The following is a 16,674-nucleotide window of genomic DNA, read 5'->3' as shown; positions in this document are numbered from 1 at the left end:
TAATTCACCAAAGTGGAACTAATCTGACCTCCCAGGCCAGTTTCAGCACCCCTTAATTTTAACTGTGCATTAGTTACCACCTGGGTAGCTTTCTGAGGGAAAAATTCTGGGTGGCCCTCCAGACACGCTTCAGAAAGCTGCATTTTAAAAAAACTTCCCAGGTGATTCTGATGCACTATTGGCCTACTTACAGCAGATCTAAGCCTGGGTCCTTGTGATTACTTTTAGTGTTTTTCATTTCTCTTCACACTTTGTAAATTTCTAATCTTTAGGAATTTAAAAGCAGAACTTTTGTTTTTTCTTCATCATTATATAATCACTAACACATGGACCTAAATGCTAGGTACTGTCCTGGCAAAATACATCAGACACTGCTGATCCCATTACCCCAAAGAAAACACTGCTACTCAGGATTAAGCATGTATTTATTTTAGTTCAGTTAAAACATACATTGTTTCATTGAAACGGTGTAGCACTCTCTGCCAACAAGTCATACTGGAATTGTTGGCCTCTAACAGTACAGGGGGGATTTTTACATTATATACATAAGAGTAACACACCTAGGTTCTCAAAGGTCTTTCCTTACACTAGATCACATTTGATTTCAGAACAATAGCCCTAGCCGGTATGGCTCAGTGGTTAGAGCATCGGCCCGTGAACTGAAGGGTCCCGGGTTCGATTCCTGCCAAGGGCACGTACCTAATTACACTAGATCACATTTTGATTACTGCATTTTGAAAATTTAGACCTTTTTAAAATTTAAATAAGAGAGCTGAACTTGCACCAAGTTTTCATGGAAAAAAAAAATGTAATGGTCAACCAGTCTGTTTATTGCAAATACAATTTAAACAATATTTAAAATTTTTAGTGTTTACACAATTTATCAATTTGTTTATATTGACATCTCTGTACAGGTAATTTTGGGACAATTCTTAGATATACATAATGTGAATTCATCAAAATGCAGTTAAGAAAGTTACAGGAATATATACACTTGAACCCAAGACCCAAACCTGACCTATGGAATTATATACAACCTATTTACAAATACATATGGACAGACAATGTATATACATAGATTATCATAAATATTGAAAAATAGGTTAGCTTTAATGGATTAATGCTGTTCTATAAATAACATTACAGTTATAACTGAAACATCCACGGAAGACAGTAATGCAAAATGAGGTGACAAGACAGTGGTTTTAATACTGAAGACTGCTTATTAATGGGAATTCACTGTTCAGGAACCTCAAGACAGACAAGCTAGCTCCAAGAAAATCATGCAATGGAATTTACCCTAGGCAGCTGATTTTGAACCTCAAACAGCCAATGAAAATTAGATGAGCCCCCCACATCAATTTGCTGTAAGGACTTTTTTCCATTCTTTCCTGGTTGACAGGGTATTTCCTCCCACGTGGAAGGATGTAAACTGTAGAAAATGGCTCTTTACTTGGTATTCTCTGATAGACCTTAGATACAAAATCAGCAATTCTTCCAGGAACTCAAGCAGAAGTGCCAATTCTTGGTCTGAACTAGAGGTGAGGTTCTGGATTCGAAGGGAGTACCAAAAGCCCAATTAAATGAAAGCAGTGCTGTAGAATCCACCTTCTCACTGCCTTTCTAGATGGTCCCCAATTACTTTATTTTTGTAGAAACAAACAAAAATAGACCATTGGTTTCACCAATGTAGCACTACAAGACGTCTTCCAGTTCCACAAGGGTCTTTAAGTACAGAAAGACATACCTGGTCTATAAACTAGTCACATATAATACAAGAATGCGTAACAAAAACCATGTCCGCCACATTTCTGGCCCTTGCCTAGAACTAAAAATGTTTAGTTCAAGAGAAAACCTTTAACAGCCAGATGACCAACTGATGATTTCATTATTTGCTTCCCTCAACCACTAATGGAATTATGTATTAGATTTTGGACATTATGCCTAATGAACAAAGTACCACATTATTTAATAATATATTCACCATACACCATAACGTACAATAAATGTGCTCTTAAAAGCCAAGTAATTTTTTCAGTTCTAACTGCAATTTACATGGAAGGGTGAACATGCAGTTGGACCAACTACTTACACTCAGGTTGCACTGTTTTCCCTAGCTAACCATTTGTTGGATGTAAACAAATAATTCTATGTTGTACAAGAATGAGATGACAATTCAGTGCAAGTAAGTTTTTAAAAAAACCTTACTGCATGAGAAACCCAGTGGCCTATATGAAGAGAACTTAGTATTATCCCAAATACCGGTGTAACCTGTGGATCAGACCTCTACTGTAGACAAAACATGAACACGACTAAGCCATATAGTATCAAGTAATTCACACCTCCAGTAGCAGATGAGCATTTTGAAAAGTCGTACTCTAGATAGAATAGTTTTGGCTTACATAGCCACCAAATGCCCATTTTCCACTGCTGGAAGCAATGTCAAAAAAGGGCTGGCCCAAAAACACCAGAGCTGTCAATCCAGCTCTGGAAACAGATGCAACTGAATAAACCCTGTTTTACCCAATTGCACTATTTGGTACCTCAAAATTAGTTACTTTACTTCCCACAGAAATATCTGTATAATCTTCTGCTCTAATAGACTGAAGCCATAAATATTTGTCTGAATGAACTAAATTATTTGGGAACACAGAAGAAAAACGATGAACAGAGTTCATCTGATTTGGTATAACAATAAGCCGTCAATTATCCTTGAAGGGTGAAGTTTGAATGGAAAAAAAACTATGCTCCTACTCATAGTACAATTAGTCATTACATCATTTTGTCTAAAAATCATTTTGGATAAAAAAAGTATTTGGCTTATTATGCCTACAAAAAGGCAATTCATTTCATAATACTCATATTTGTTTTTAAACACCAATGAAAATTTTTTTACGGAATTTATTGACAACCATTTTTGGACAATGTTCAAAAAAAGCATCTTTTAAAAGTAAAATAGTACTTCTGAGGTCTTTCAGTATTTTTGGTACAAAAAATAATAGTGTTTTTCTCAATGGTTATTTCAATACTTTGCTGTAAATTAAGAATTGTTTCTCACATCAAATGGTTCCATTAGGCACATTCAAGTAAAACCATAAAATATCCAAGTTAAACAATGACACAGCCAAACATGTGGCTTGATAAAAGAGTTCGTCCATTCTCTGGAATGGAATAAAATTGTCACTTCCATTAACCCGAGACTCGTGGTTTTGTTGTTAATGTCCATTTCTATCATACAGAATAGTTCCTTTAAAAAAAAAACCAAAAAAAACCAAAAAGAGTTCCCTTATTCTGCACTCAGAAGAACCAGTGAGGAATCTGCACTTCAAAAGGAAGTGAAACTGAAAACATTAGGTGAAATTTCATAGTAGCTGAGAGTTGACTCAACACTGGCATCAAATGGATTATTGAAGTTTTAGTGGTGGCAGTTAATGGCCACCTTCCTTGGCATTGTGTACCCAATCCAGAATAATCAAGGCCATGCTTCCGATCATCACCACTACACCACTTAACAGGAAGAGCAAAGCCTGCAATAAGCACACAGAGAATGCTGATCAGCAAGGAACAAAACTTATATGTTCAACATTCCTCTTTCTACTTTTAAAAATGGGCTTATGATTACTAAAATTACGACAATATTTTATAGAGCTACAGTTTCACCTTGCTATAAAAATATTTAAATGATTTTAAGTAATCAAGGGGTCATCTATAATACAAAATAATTACCTCTGAAAGCTTCAAAATTTCACTTTTAAATTTCATTCTTTCCAAATGAAAAGGTAAATAAGTCTCTTACAATTCTAGTACTTTAGACTAGAATGTTCGTAGAGTATTAATAAGGACTGAAAAGCAGTCTTTTTCTTAATAGACCCACCAGAATCATTTACACTTAACGTATCATGGTCTATCTTGCTTGACTAAACATGCCATCTTTTTCTCTTTTATATACTCAAGGCCCATTTAAGTGCCTGTCATACAACAGGCAGCCCCCCAAATACTGGTTCAACAAATACTTAAAGCTAAGAAAAGTATCTTTACACTTTATACTCTATCTCTATAATATCTAATAACTTTCTTGCAATTAACTTAAGCATGTATTAGAAGGCAAACTCTTCCACCTCCTTGCCCCCAATCTTTCATTTGTGAAGCACACTGTTATAGAAACATTTACTAGAAACTTAAAAGTGAAACTATAACAAATGATAGCTAAGAGACTAAAATTAAAATCAGTTGAGGAATTTCTGATATTGAAAGATTACTGTTTCTATAGTCATAATCTTACTCACCCCAATCTTTTGTACAGATTTCATAGTTTCTTTCTTAACTAACTTGATATAGAAGGCAGATGGAAGAATAAAAATCAACATAGCAGCTGCAGATGCACCTGGAAAAGAATATTTACCATTTCTTGAGAATTCAATAAATCACTTGTCATCCATTTTTTAACCTTAAAATTCCTGATATTTAAGTCAACCTTGATACTTTCTAAAACTTACCAATGAAACCAAAGATATCTCTAATAGTCGGGACAAAAATGACAAGCAAATTGGTAAATGCCAAGATGGATATTGTAATGAGACTATGACGCCACCAGCTGAAATCTTTTGTTGAGCAAAATAAGTGAGTTATGGAACCCCGGATCTGCAAAAATAAACAAACAGATAAACAAGTTAAAGTTCCAGCTTTAATGAATAAAAAACCCAAATAGAAAATCTATCTAAAAGCAAGCAGCTATTTAAATGATAAAATTGTGCCACCTCTTCTGCTGTTTTCTAAACATTTGAATCCTGAAAGATCACTTAATATCTACAATTATGGAAAACATGCCCTAAAATGTTTTGAAAATTTACAAAGTATTTTAAAAAGCCCCTTCAAAAAACCCATCAACTCAGTAATGCTTTAGTGGTGTTTCCCTTCTCCCAGAAGATAAAAATCTCACAAATCTTCACCTTTAAACTCATTCCTACTGAAAAGAGAGCAAGTGATTACTTACTGGGAAAATAACGACTGGAACTGTCAGGGTGACGGCCACTAACACAGCCAAACGGACAATGAGAAGGAGGATATCAGCTCCCATGACATTAGAGTAGGTGTGAAGCAATTCTGACTCAACGTTTTCTGTGGAGAAAGAAAAAACAAACTTTTAAGAGTGCTATTTTCTCTGAAGATAGGTAGAAAGTCTAACTTGTGGCAAAATTTGCACCGAAGTTATTAGCTACTCACAAAATGACTACCAACTAAGAGGCTAATAAGATTAATTTGGAATTAGGGTTAATGCAATTAAAATAACATTGAAGGAAAATATTTCTAAATACCAAGTAGAGATTTAGCCCCATGACCCCCATTAAAAACAACAGGAGCTAAACAGCTAAATCCCATGGTTTGGCTTACAGTTTGTGTGTCTTGTATAATTTGAAAGTGATGGGAGGAGATAGGTAGGATGAACTTAGATGTAAGTACATCATATAAAAATGGCATCAGATGACAAATGATATACTTTTAAACCTGGATTGTAGAAATTACTGATTAAATATACTATAGGAAAGTCTAAGCTCTAAATTCTATTTCTCATCACTAATGAAATATACTAAAACAGACTGAATTTTTAAGTAATTAGAGTTATACATATCAAAGTATCAATTTCATTTCACAATGTAATTTTTTTTTTTTTGTAAACCAGACATTATTTACCATAAAATGTCAAGTATCCGAAGAGGGCAGCAAGCAGGTACATGAGAAACATAGCAAAAAATGAAATCTTGGATACATTCATCATTCTCCTACGGCTGCGGCTATGTAAATTTAAAGAAAAATACAAAAATATATATTAGCAGTAGTTACAGCAGTAATCAAATCATATTTTTCCAATAAATCTATATGAAAATAGGTACAGAACTCACTCTTTCAGCTCTTCATAAATGGGAAGAATAGCAGGATGACAGACAAATGAAAAGGTCAGAATTGGCACAGCATAGACGGTCTGCAAAGATATAAAAATATACTCAATATCCTAATGTAACAAACTTGTGTTACCACAGTTCTGCAACTTATATTTTATATCAACTAATCTTATAATCAAAAGCTAAAATAATTAATTTTCCTTACATAATTAGATTCTAATCTTCTAATTTGTTCACTATATGTGATCAGTATCCTAACTTCTGAATGTGTCCATTATCATGATTATTTCAGTTTAAAATCTATTTAAAAAAAATATTTTTATTGATTTCAGAGAAAGGAAGGGAGAGGGAGAGATAGAAACATCAGTGATGAGAGAAAATCATCGATCAGCTGCCTCCTGCACGCCCCCTACTGGAGATTGAGCCCAAAACCAGGGCATGTGCCGTGACCGGAATGGAACCGTGGATCTCCAGATTAATAGGTCGATGCTCAACCACTGAGACACACAGGCCAGGCATTTTAAAATTCTATTTTAAGACATAAACCAGTGTTTTTTCTTCTCAGCCCTCAATAATAAGCTAATCATGTTTTCTAAAGAGCAGTTCTCACCCCTCCTCCCTTTACGTTGGGAATTATGTTAAAATTTCCAGTAGTTTCCCTCTTTTTCCCCCCTAAAATCTTCCTTTCAGAAAATAAAGATTATATTTAGTTACCTGTGAGTTGAAGGTAAAATAATGTGGTCTGCAAGAATCATCAGTCATGTTAAATGCCATATGAGGTACTAAAACTGTTGGCTGTATGAAGGTCATATTCACTGCCTCACTAATCAATGAATAATCTTCAAAAGGACAAGCAATCTCAAATTTCTTGCAAATCACCTGAAAATATATTATTTTTCATGTGTTAAACTGAATAATGTGACAGGGCTTATAAAAACAAAAAATTTCTAGCTTTAAAGAAGTTATACCTACCACAATCAGAAAGAACAGCATACATAACAAGGAAAAGCCACTGGTATATCCCAAATATCCTGGGGGAGGGAGGGGGGGGGAATGTTAATTTAATGAAATAGGTTTAGAGCAAATATATTTTTCCCTAGTAAATAACTCAATTCTGCTTGAAAGACTTGTATGGTTCCAATATTGTTTTTAATTCTTATATACTAAGCTATAGAATTACTTAAAAATAGTTACTAGTTACTAAAATAATAAAAACTTTCATCCATCTTGTATTATTATTTACAAAGTATAATAAACTATAAAATGTGAGCAACATATTTTGGTACCTTGCTAGTGAATGTGCTAGGATTTTGAAAGACCTATGGAGGTTAGTATGCTGCAACTCCCAAAGATATGTGTTTAGAGCTTTTTAGCTCAATGTCTATTAAGAGAAAGCCAGTTAGCTGGTGATAGGATCATTTCAAGTCTAGAGATGGGTTTGCTCACCTAAATTTCTCAGCAGTGACAAAGGAAGAATGAGCACCAATGACACCAGCAGGACCAAATAGTCGCCGTTCAGATACCACAGTCTGAATTAAAGAAAAGAAACACAAGGTCAAACCAGTCACAATATTCTCAGAAGAATATATACATCTTCTTTCAGAACTCACTTTATACAAATACTATAAAAACACACACAAAAAAGATAGGTTTGGAAGTATCACTTATTCAAAAAGTCTAAAAACAGGAATAAATCTCAAATTTTGTATGCTGGATGAATATTCACTCAGGTTAGAAATGGGGTATGAAACAGTGTAACTTTTGTCCCACTGTTTGCTCTGGGAAGGCTGCCAGCTGATTCATAACATGAAATACTTCTTAAATACTTGCTACTAATATAGAGAACAAAGAGGTACTGTTAAGTCAGTAATCTTATCTTTGAACATTTTCAGAAAAATTGCACACCAACTTTGTCATAGCTTTGGCTTGCAATTTTTAATGCTAGAAACAAGAAAATTTTAAAACAAGCTTCTTTCAGAAATTTGTTAGCAAGTGTACATATGAAATACTTCAACAAGGAAATTTTTTCATATTTAGATAAGATACATAGGCAAAAGCAAAACAATAAAACCCAATCCCCAAACCAGGACTTATTCCAGGATGTCAAGAGTATGCTTTAATACCTTGACCCACCTTAACTCCAAAATAGTCAAAAATCCCTTCTGAAGAGAAAATATTACCCATAAGTCCTAAAAGTTCTAGCAATATTTTTCCTTTTTAGGTAATTAACTATACCCTCTCTTTTAAATCACTATTTTAAATTCTAATTGCCTGGTGAATTCTACTCCACTCACTTCAGCAACAAAGGCCCAACAGAAAACTAGTATCTAAAGATTAGATTACTGCCCGGCCAGGCGTGGCTCAGTGGTTGGGCATTGACCTAGGATCCAGGAGATCGAGGTTCGATTCGCAGGTCAGGGCACATGCCTGAGTTGCAGGCTCGTTCCCCAGTTGGGGGCGTGTAGGAGGCAGGCGATCAATGGCGACTCTCTCATCATTGATGTTTCTATCTCTCTCTCCCTTCCTCTCTCTGAAATCAATATAGATATATTTAAAAAACAAAAATCAGATTACTAAAATAAATTTCTAAAGCATGGAGATAACCACAACACCTCTGTTTTTTGAGATAAAGGGCTGCCAGTAAGTGGGGAAGTAAATTATCTTCCCCAATGTTTACTTTAGATAAAAATCTGTTAGTCCCCTGGCATGAGTAACTTTGCTAGTAGAATAAAAATTCCACAAAATGGTCATACATTTTCTGGTAATACACATTTTAAATAGATTAAGTTTTAAACACTTTTAATTTGTGAAAAGCAGACAGGAATTGGTTTTTAATGTAATTCAAAGCGGCAGTCCTAATGTAGGCTAAGGTATGTGTTATTCAGCTATAATTTCTTAAAAAGAGTAAATATAGAGAAAAGTTTAGAAAATCTGTTTTTACATGTAGATTAGAAATGAATTATCCAGAGTTATAGGACTAGCTATGGTGTAGACCTTTGGCCTTTCATTCTCAAAAGTTCTGTTTCATCAATAACATTTACAGTAATTTATGGATAATCGTTTTGTATCCAACTTTGATAAAATGTCTCTAACCATTTTAGATTAGAATTGTTTCTTATGAGCAACCTTACTTAGCACCTACCCAGTTGTATCTTCAATGTTCAGTAATGCCTTGATCACCAAAGGTAACTCATATTTCACTATGAAGAGGTAGCTTGACATAGCTGGAGGGAAAAAAATTATACCATTACAAGTGCAAAATGTGACACGTGACACCAAAAGTAACGTGTCACCACTCTGCTACACAAAGCAAAAAGTCTACCAAATCACCTTTTAAAAAATTCTTACCTCCAATGTTCTGCATTGTAATTGATCCAGAGGCTGCAAGCTTTCCAACCAATCCAAATGCTTTTTGTCCCAATTGTTCGTATAATAAAGACCCTATAATTTGAAGAACACAGAAGCATGAAGCAAGTATTTTATATGGGAAACATAATCATGACAGGCATAATTGTTTTAGAAATACCAAGAATGCTACCATACCTCCTTCATTGGCAGTCTTCAAAAGGAGATGAACAGAATACAGGGAAAATATTGACACAAATGTCAAGAGAATTCTGATGAGAGAGAGAAAAGGTGCAGGGTTATAAACAAGCACAGCTTTATTTAAAGACAATTCTTTTGGGTTGTTATTTGAACATTAAATATGCAACTTGTCCTAACATTTCTTGTGCTAGATAGAATGCCCTCGAGAACGACACTGTCCTAAGCTAGAGTGTCAACATATTCTCTTACCTGGCCCTAAAAACATGCATCATATCTCAGGTAATAGAATAGGTTCTACAGTACTGGTAAGAGCAGGGGTTTACACACTGAACAAAACATGTAGGGAGACACTGGAAAGCCAAACTTTAAAGTGGTGGAGTTATGGACCTATAATTTGATTCTGGCACCATAATAATTAGCTGCATACTTGCCACTTATCTGTACTTTAATAGTTCATTTTACCTGTAAAATGGTGGTAATGCCTGCCAGGAAACCCAGCCTACAAGGTACTTTTGAAATCCAACTGAGATAGCACAAATCAGAGAAGTAACCAATGTGACAATATATATTGCATCCCATGGTATGGAATACAGGCCCAGCACTATCACAGTTAAACAATGCCTGTGCTAGATAGAACAAGTAGGCTTATTAGTCCAACTGTCTAGGCTATATCCTCTCTGGAACAGGGTGGGGAAAAAAAAAGAACAGAGAGGGACTAAGGTTCCTGAATGTTTTCCTTTAGGGCACAGGCTCTCTCTCATTTCAGCTTCCCCCAGGGCAAGCCAAGAAAAATATAAATTTCTTCTTAGTAAAAGGAGCAACATATGGAAATCAGGGAAGCTCACAGGAAACTCTGCAAATGAAGACACTCACGTTTTTTTTGTTTTTTTTTTATTCTGTATGAGCAAATGGAATACAGTACCATATAAGGTCTGGTAAAGAAACTGACGTCTGTTAGTTAAAGATAGGTGGTGACGTCAAACTGCTCTTCTAATGCCAAAAGTTTTATGGGGTCTAATCTGAGGTGGGAAATAACATCATCAGCCTCACCTCTAACTAGACAAAGGTATTGGTTTAATCAAAAACAATTTTCAAAGTGTACTGACAAATTCAGTCTTCTTTTCTCTTACACTGAAATGATAATGAGGGATGGACTTCAGAACCTTCGAGCTCTCTTTCAACCTCAAGATTGATTCTACTTGATAAGGTTAGCTGCAGAGTAAAACACTGACAGATTCGAAACTCACTTTAGCACTCCAGATACTATTTAACCATAATCACCAAACACAGAGACCCTATTAAAGTATAATTTCCAAAGTACAAGGCTAATATATCAGAATTGTGGTTTCACTTATGAAACAGACATGCGAGGTAAATACTGCACTAGAATCCCACTTAAAAACTGCCTCCAGTTTTTATAGTAAGAGTTAGGAAGGCTTTCAAATACTTAACAAGGATGCCATTCAATTTTCCCACTAAAAACTCTGAAAGTCTAGGGTCCTTTCTATGTAAATTCCTGGCCCTTCACTTTAGCAAGAGGTCTCAAAAGCCTCATGGTTAATGAAGCAAGCTGACTGAATCCTGGCTTTCAAAGCTCAAACTGTGCTTAATTTCAGCGTGGAACTTCACCAAAAAGCAGAACATTGCAAAGGTCTGCTTTTCTTTTCATGAATTTCTATTCTGCTGGAGAAGGCACCAGTCAGCTAACAAAAAGTGTACGTGTCACAAAGGGACAATTCCATCTTTCTTCATCTGTACAACAAAATCGATCATACATCTTCCACAGAAACTGACTTAGCCAGAAGCCCAAAGGTACTTAAACTTAATACCTACGACATAAACATCATTGAAAATGTATGCTCAACTTTACTGTCGTTTTGGAAATAAGGCCCATACTTTCTACTATATTCTCCAAGGGTCAGTAACCCCACAATGGTTAACCACTTTCTCTAAAGTTTTCTTAGCTCCAAAATTCTATTCCAGGTATACATGCTGGAAAGCACAGAAGTAGCCAATTCTAACTTGACAATTAAGAAAAAAACATTTAAAAGCAGATACTAATTAAAATATATTAATTTTTTGCTATGGCAATCACACAGATCTGGAATAAATATAAACAAGCCATAAAACACATATGGGTTGCTTTTCAGCTGCTTTATGACTCAGTTTTCTTAAAACAAACATATTTCAGGTTAGGCAAATACTACCACATCTTATATATTTTTTAAAAAGTAATTGTTTTTGTCATGCACGCAGGGGCTACAGGTCCTCGGGGAGATCATGTCAATTTACCAAACTGATTGAAGTACTATGCTTTACTTTTTTTTGCTTCAGTTTGCTAGAACAAAATTTCTAACTACCCTGGATTTATCAATAGTTCCTTTGAAATATTCACCCCTGTGAAAAATGTCTTAGCTATTTCTATTGACTTAAAGACTTCTGTCTTATCAGTTTTAATTGTCCTATTTTTTCCTAATTGGCTTTCTTGATATGCGATTATATACCAGAATAAAATATTTTTTGATTTCTCATATTTAAAATTTTAAGCGAATGATTTTCAAGTCAGTTTCTGGAGCCAAAACACGTTCTATCATCATATGAACTGCCCTGCATGGCAGACTCACTACTTACACATACTTACATAAAAAGAGCAATTCCAGTATTAGCCATGGCATAAGAAAGCCCAAGGATTCCACTGCCCACAATCGCATTGCTCAGATTAAATACTGACATTCCAAAGGAAGTAGTACCTGGATGCTACATAGAGGGAAAACGATAACCAAACATATAACAATAATTAAATGGAGAAAACCAGCTTTGGGCAAGTTAGATTTGAAATCTAAAAGTAAAACTATTCTTTAACTCCATAAAGCCACAGACACACAAGTTATTATTATTTTTAACTTACGAAGTCTGTTTCATACTTCTTTTTCCCCAAATTCGATTCAAGTAAAAAGTTCTGGTTTTCAGGATCTACATCTACATAATGGCTGCGAAAGGAAAAAAGAAAAAGGGAAATCTTAGGTTGGATCAAAATATACCCTGGAATGCTTTAACACAAAACAGCCCTTCGGTTATCACACACCTTTATTTAAATACGTAAGTTTTAAGTAGGAGTCGACTTTCACGCCAGATACTGTCATTGCAATAAGACAACCGGATACGCTTTCAGACATCCCTCTCCAAACGCTACAGTAAATTAAAGGAACAGAAGCAGAGTCTCCGAAGAAACCCGCACTCGCACAAGCCGCATTTTACAAAGGACACTCGTCCCACCTTTTCAGAGCAGCTTGCTTGGTGGGGTAGGAGTAGTTGAAGTCACTGTTGGAACTGTAGCTGCTGCTGTCCTCATCCGGGGAAATGTTGAACCTTCCCACTTCGGCTTTCTTCATGCTGGGCACCGGGAGGACTCAGAGGCTTCGAGGAACACTGGACTCCTTTTGTCTGTTGCGGGGCCCGGGCCGGCGAGCTGCCTGCGAAGAGGGGAGAGGCGGCGCGTCAGACCCGCAGCGCCCGCTCGTCACGTGACGCCGGCGGGCGGCGCAGGCGGCTGATTCATCCGAGGCGAGTGGAAAAGTACCAGCTCGAGGGGCCCGGGCGCGCCGAGGGGCTTTGGAAAAGTACAGACGGCGAAGCCGCCGAGAACAAAGATGGGGCCGCCGCGGGCCGAGGTCCCGGGCCCTTCCAACCCCGAGGCCTCTCAGCGGATTTTAGTGGCCCCCCCCTCTCCGAGATCGGGAGGGGTGCGGGGAGGTCTGCTGCTTTACCCCGCAGCCGGCGGTCGCGCCCGGGCACCAGGGCACACGGCCCACCCAGGCACTGGCTAGGGGTGCACGCCGCCCAGGCGCGCAGCCAGCTCCCCGTTCCTAGCATTTCAACAGCGCGGCCGAGTAACCCGTCCCTCTCGCCCGGAGCCCCCCGAGGGGGGAATGTCCCTGCGGCGCTTAGCCCACTGGAGGGGCGGAAAGGCTGACGGAGTCCGCGGCGGGCGGGCCGGGGACGGTAACACCCGTTTCCACGAGCGCTGCGGGTTTGTTTACACGCGCACGCTCGTGCCCTGGAGCACTCAAGTCCGCTGGCATTTGGCTGGCGAGCGCTTCGCCCCGCCGGCCACTCCTATACCGGGAACGAAAACTGATGCAATATCGATCTACGATTGTCAAACGTCCTCGGCCCGTCTTCCCCAATCGTGGCCTCTGCCACCCTACTAAAAGCCTAGACCCACCTCCGCGCCCCCAAATTCCAGACACCCTGGATTTAATTATTTTTATGGATGCAAATCAGTCACAAGACTTGCCGCAACAGAGACGCGGGCCTGGCTGGCACCCCTCCCCCTAACGGGAGAATGCGGTTCCGCTCCGGGCGGGCAGGCGGCCCCCGCGCCGCACACCCTCCCCCAGGCGAAGGTGGGCGGCGAACCCCCCCGGTGGGCCGGGGTCTAAGGCCGGCCCCGCCGACAGTAACCGCCCGCCCATGGGGGGGCGGGGGGGGGAGAAACGACCCCCGCAGCTGCCTTCCCGCCGCGGCCCCTCCCGGGCGCCCCTCCCCCACTCCCGCCCGGGCCTGGCTCCCTTTGAGACACCCCAGCGCCCTTTTACCTCAGTGGTCTCCGCTCCTGAATCCCGGAATGCCACACAAACGCCTTCAGTAGGTTGTTCTCAGCGGAAAAAAAAAAAAATTTAAAAAAAATCGAAAACAAAACAAAAAATCCCCAACAATAAGCAGAAAAAATAATTTTAATAAAAAAAGGAAATGGCAAGCTGCCCCCCAATGGTCCGGCGTCCGCCGCCTCAATGGAAAGGCGCGAGCGTGCGAGAACGCGTGGTCGGGCTGCCGCGGGCGGCGCAGGGCAAAGTGCTCCGGCACAGCTACGTTGCGGGACTCCCGAGCGGCGGCGAGAGCGGCTGGTTAAAGCGGCCGGCGCGGACGCGCCAGGCGGGGCGGGGCCTCCGGGTGCTCTCTTTGTCAACACCACCTGGGCTAGGCCCCGGGCCCGCCCCGGCCCGCAGGTCCGGCCCATTCCCGCGACTCCCGCCCCCACGCCGGCGGAGGACTCGGCGCCCGCCCCGCCCCCGGGCCCCCGCAGCCTCCCGGAACGCCAACCGCTGCTCTCTCCAGCTCCCCGGTCAGCCTGGGCAGGTCCCCCCGCCCCGCGCTTTCCTATTCATTTCAGCCCCGCCTGGTGCCCCACGTACGCGTTCGTCCTTAAGGAGCCGTCTTCAAATTCCCTTCCGTCGGTGCTACCAGCACTCTGCTTTCTACTCAAGGCTTTTTTGGGGACACATTCCGCCCACTCAACCCTTTCCTGCCTGTTGTTTTTGCGATTTACATGGGTTCTTTCCCCCCCACCCCTCGGCAACGTTGTCTCCGTGGTCGGTTTCTGTTCTTTCTTCACCTAGACCGGCTTTCGCTCTTTAGCACTGGCCGATGAGGTGGGTGGGCAGCTCCGTGTCGGGATACCCTTTACGCATGAACATGGAAAACAGTACTAGGGGGAAAGCGACATCCTGGACTGCAAGCCAGACCTCTAGATGGGGGGCCCCGCTGGGGCCTCCGGTTAGGGGGCACCGGCTCTTCCAAAGAGGTTGTGGGAGTCCCCAGTTTTTACTTTGCAGACACATTTCAGTCATTCCACCTCGACCCCACCCCACCCGGAGAGCACTCCTCGCCTGGCCCTCCGAGCCTTCCTGCCCTTGCATTTACAGAGGCTCTGCCTCCGTGGAAACGCCGGGCCGAGAGGCTCGGAGCCCGATCCCCGCTTCCCAGGGGCGACGTGGTCTTGCCGAGCCAGGCAACTAGGGGGCCCCTCTGCTGTGGAATGCGCGGTGCTGCGGGAAAGGCCGGACCGTCCTGGGCTGGAAACAAAAGTCCCCTTGTGGGAGATAAATGTTTGTTGGATGAATGAATAAACAAACGAGTTTGACCTACTGCTCTCTTCCTTTTGGGGACATGTGAGAAGATTGGGCAGGTCACAGAGGAAAAGGGTTGGGTGTGATCACAATTTTTGCTTTCCTTGTTTTCCTGAGGGAATCTGCAACTGTTTCCGTGGCGCGTGCGGCTGCGTCCGGTGGCTGGGGCCTGCACCAGTGTTGGTGACCGACAAGGGAGGACCTCGTTTCCCCTACGTGCCTATGTCTCCCACCCCTTCTGCTGGTCAGACCTAAACAACAGGCTTTCCTGCTTTAGTGCCCAACTTCCCCTCACTATCCCCGGAGCCTTCCTCATCGAACCTCAGGAAAGCCTCCCTCGGCCTCCATCCCTCCCTTCTCACCCCTCCTTTTGTAGGTACTATTTTCTAAACCATGGGGTGCAGGACTTTTTTGAAATCTGGGTTGTCTTGTACTCAAATTGTTCAAGTTTGTTTGTAATCTTGTCTCCCCAGAAAGACTGCGAACTCCCCAGGGCAAGTTTGGCATCTCACATAATCAGGGTTGAAAAGAACTTCCTTCCACATACATTCCCTTGTAGCACCAGCTGAGGCCAGATGTGCTTGGGCTTTTGCCGTTATGCTTTGGGCTAGGGTGCATGGGACACAGTGCCCTTACCCACTTTTTGGAAAGTGTACCACTAAATGCTTGTTAGTCACAAGTGTTACAATTTTGCTTTGTGTCCAAGCTAATGTTTTAGAAGAACAGCAGTTTTCAAACTGGAAAATGGGACCCAGTGGTCAATAGTGATGAATTCAGTGGATTCCCATGGCCGTTTTTTCTTTAATGCATAGAATTAAAAATATCAGTATGATATATATGATAATGCTAATTACTACTCTGTAAAACTTTAATTTGATCATGTATACATATTTATATATTCTGAATTATGATATAAAATGTACTGTATTTCTTACTATGGGTTGGGACCAAAGAATTTTGAAAGCTACTGAGAACAAACCTATCCTAAGACAGAAAAATAATCACAAATACCAGTTGTCAACTCTGAAATTTCAGGAATGCATTGTCAAGGTAGGTTGTTAGACGTTTTTATGGGGCAGATAGTTATCTTCTGTAGAATTATTTGACTGTTACCACCTGATAAAATAAAGTGGTTTTGTTTCCTGTGGGATATAATGAGTACAGTGGACCTTCCCAACTTGTTAAAAGTTGGTCTTTAAAATGACCCTCAAAATTACGTTAATCCAACATCTCAATTTCCCTGAAGTGGGCTTAAACATTAAATTTGCTTCTCTCTACTCTCCATTTCCATCCACATAGTTTTGTTCTCAGGTTGGTTT

General features: G+C 40.2%; 1 protein-coding gene across 3 annotated transcripts; it reads right to left on the bottom strand.

Annotated features, from left to right (window-relative positions):
* Window positions 1-407: 407 nt before the first annotated feature.
* On the bottom strand, window positions 408-14,249 carry SLC38A2 (solute carrier family 38 member 2). Of its 3 annotated transcripts, XM_016201183.2 has the most exons (16): window positions 14,045-14,249; window positions 12,723-12,919; window positions 12,355-12,436; window positions 12,088-12,203; window positions 9,444-9,517; window positions 9,249-9,341; window positions 9,043-9,124; window positions 7,347-7,429; window positions 6,873-6,931; window positions 6,615-6,779; window positions 5,901-5,980; window positions 5,692-5,792; window positions 4,994-5,118; window positions 4,497-4,641; window positions 4,287-4,384; window positions 408-3,527 (listed from the first exon to the last, which is right to left on the bottom strand). In XM_016201183.2, exons 2-16 carry the CDS (start codon window positions 12,836-12,838, stop codon window positions 3,429-3,431), a joined length of 1,518 nt encoding a protein of 505 aa, XP_016056669.2. In that variant the 5' UTR covers window positions 12,839-12,919; window positions 14,045-14,249; the 3' UTR covers window positions 408-3,428. The 3 variants fall into 3 exon arrangements, with proteins under 3 accessions (XP_016056669.2, XP_087670831.1, XP_016056671.2); XM_087814705.1 differs by lacking the exons at window positions 12,088-12,203; window positions 14,045-14,249 and having other exon boundaries at window positions 12,723-12,813; XM_016201185.2 differs by lacking the exons at window positions 12,088-12,203; window positions 12,723-12,919; window positions 14,045-14,249 and adding an exon at window positions 12,532-12,689.
* Between the last annotated feature and the right edge of the window lie 2,425 nt (window positions 14,250-16,674).

The sequence above is a fragment of the Miniopterus natalensis genome, chromosome 2, assembly GCF_054644295.1.
Source record: "Miniopterus natalensis isolate mMinNat1 chromosome 2, mMinNat1.hap1, whole genome shotgun sequence".
In the NCBI taxonomy this organism is placed as follows: domain Eukaryota; kingdom Metazoa; phylum Chordata; class Mammalia; order Chiroptera; family Miniopteridae; genus Miniopterus; species Miniopterus natalensis.
Note: the sequence above shows the minus strand (reverse complement) of the source record. Positions and strands in the feature narration are given on the sequence as shown.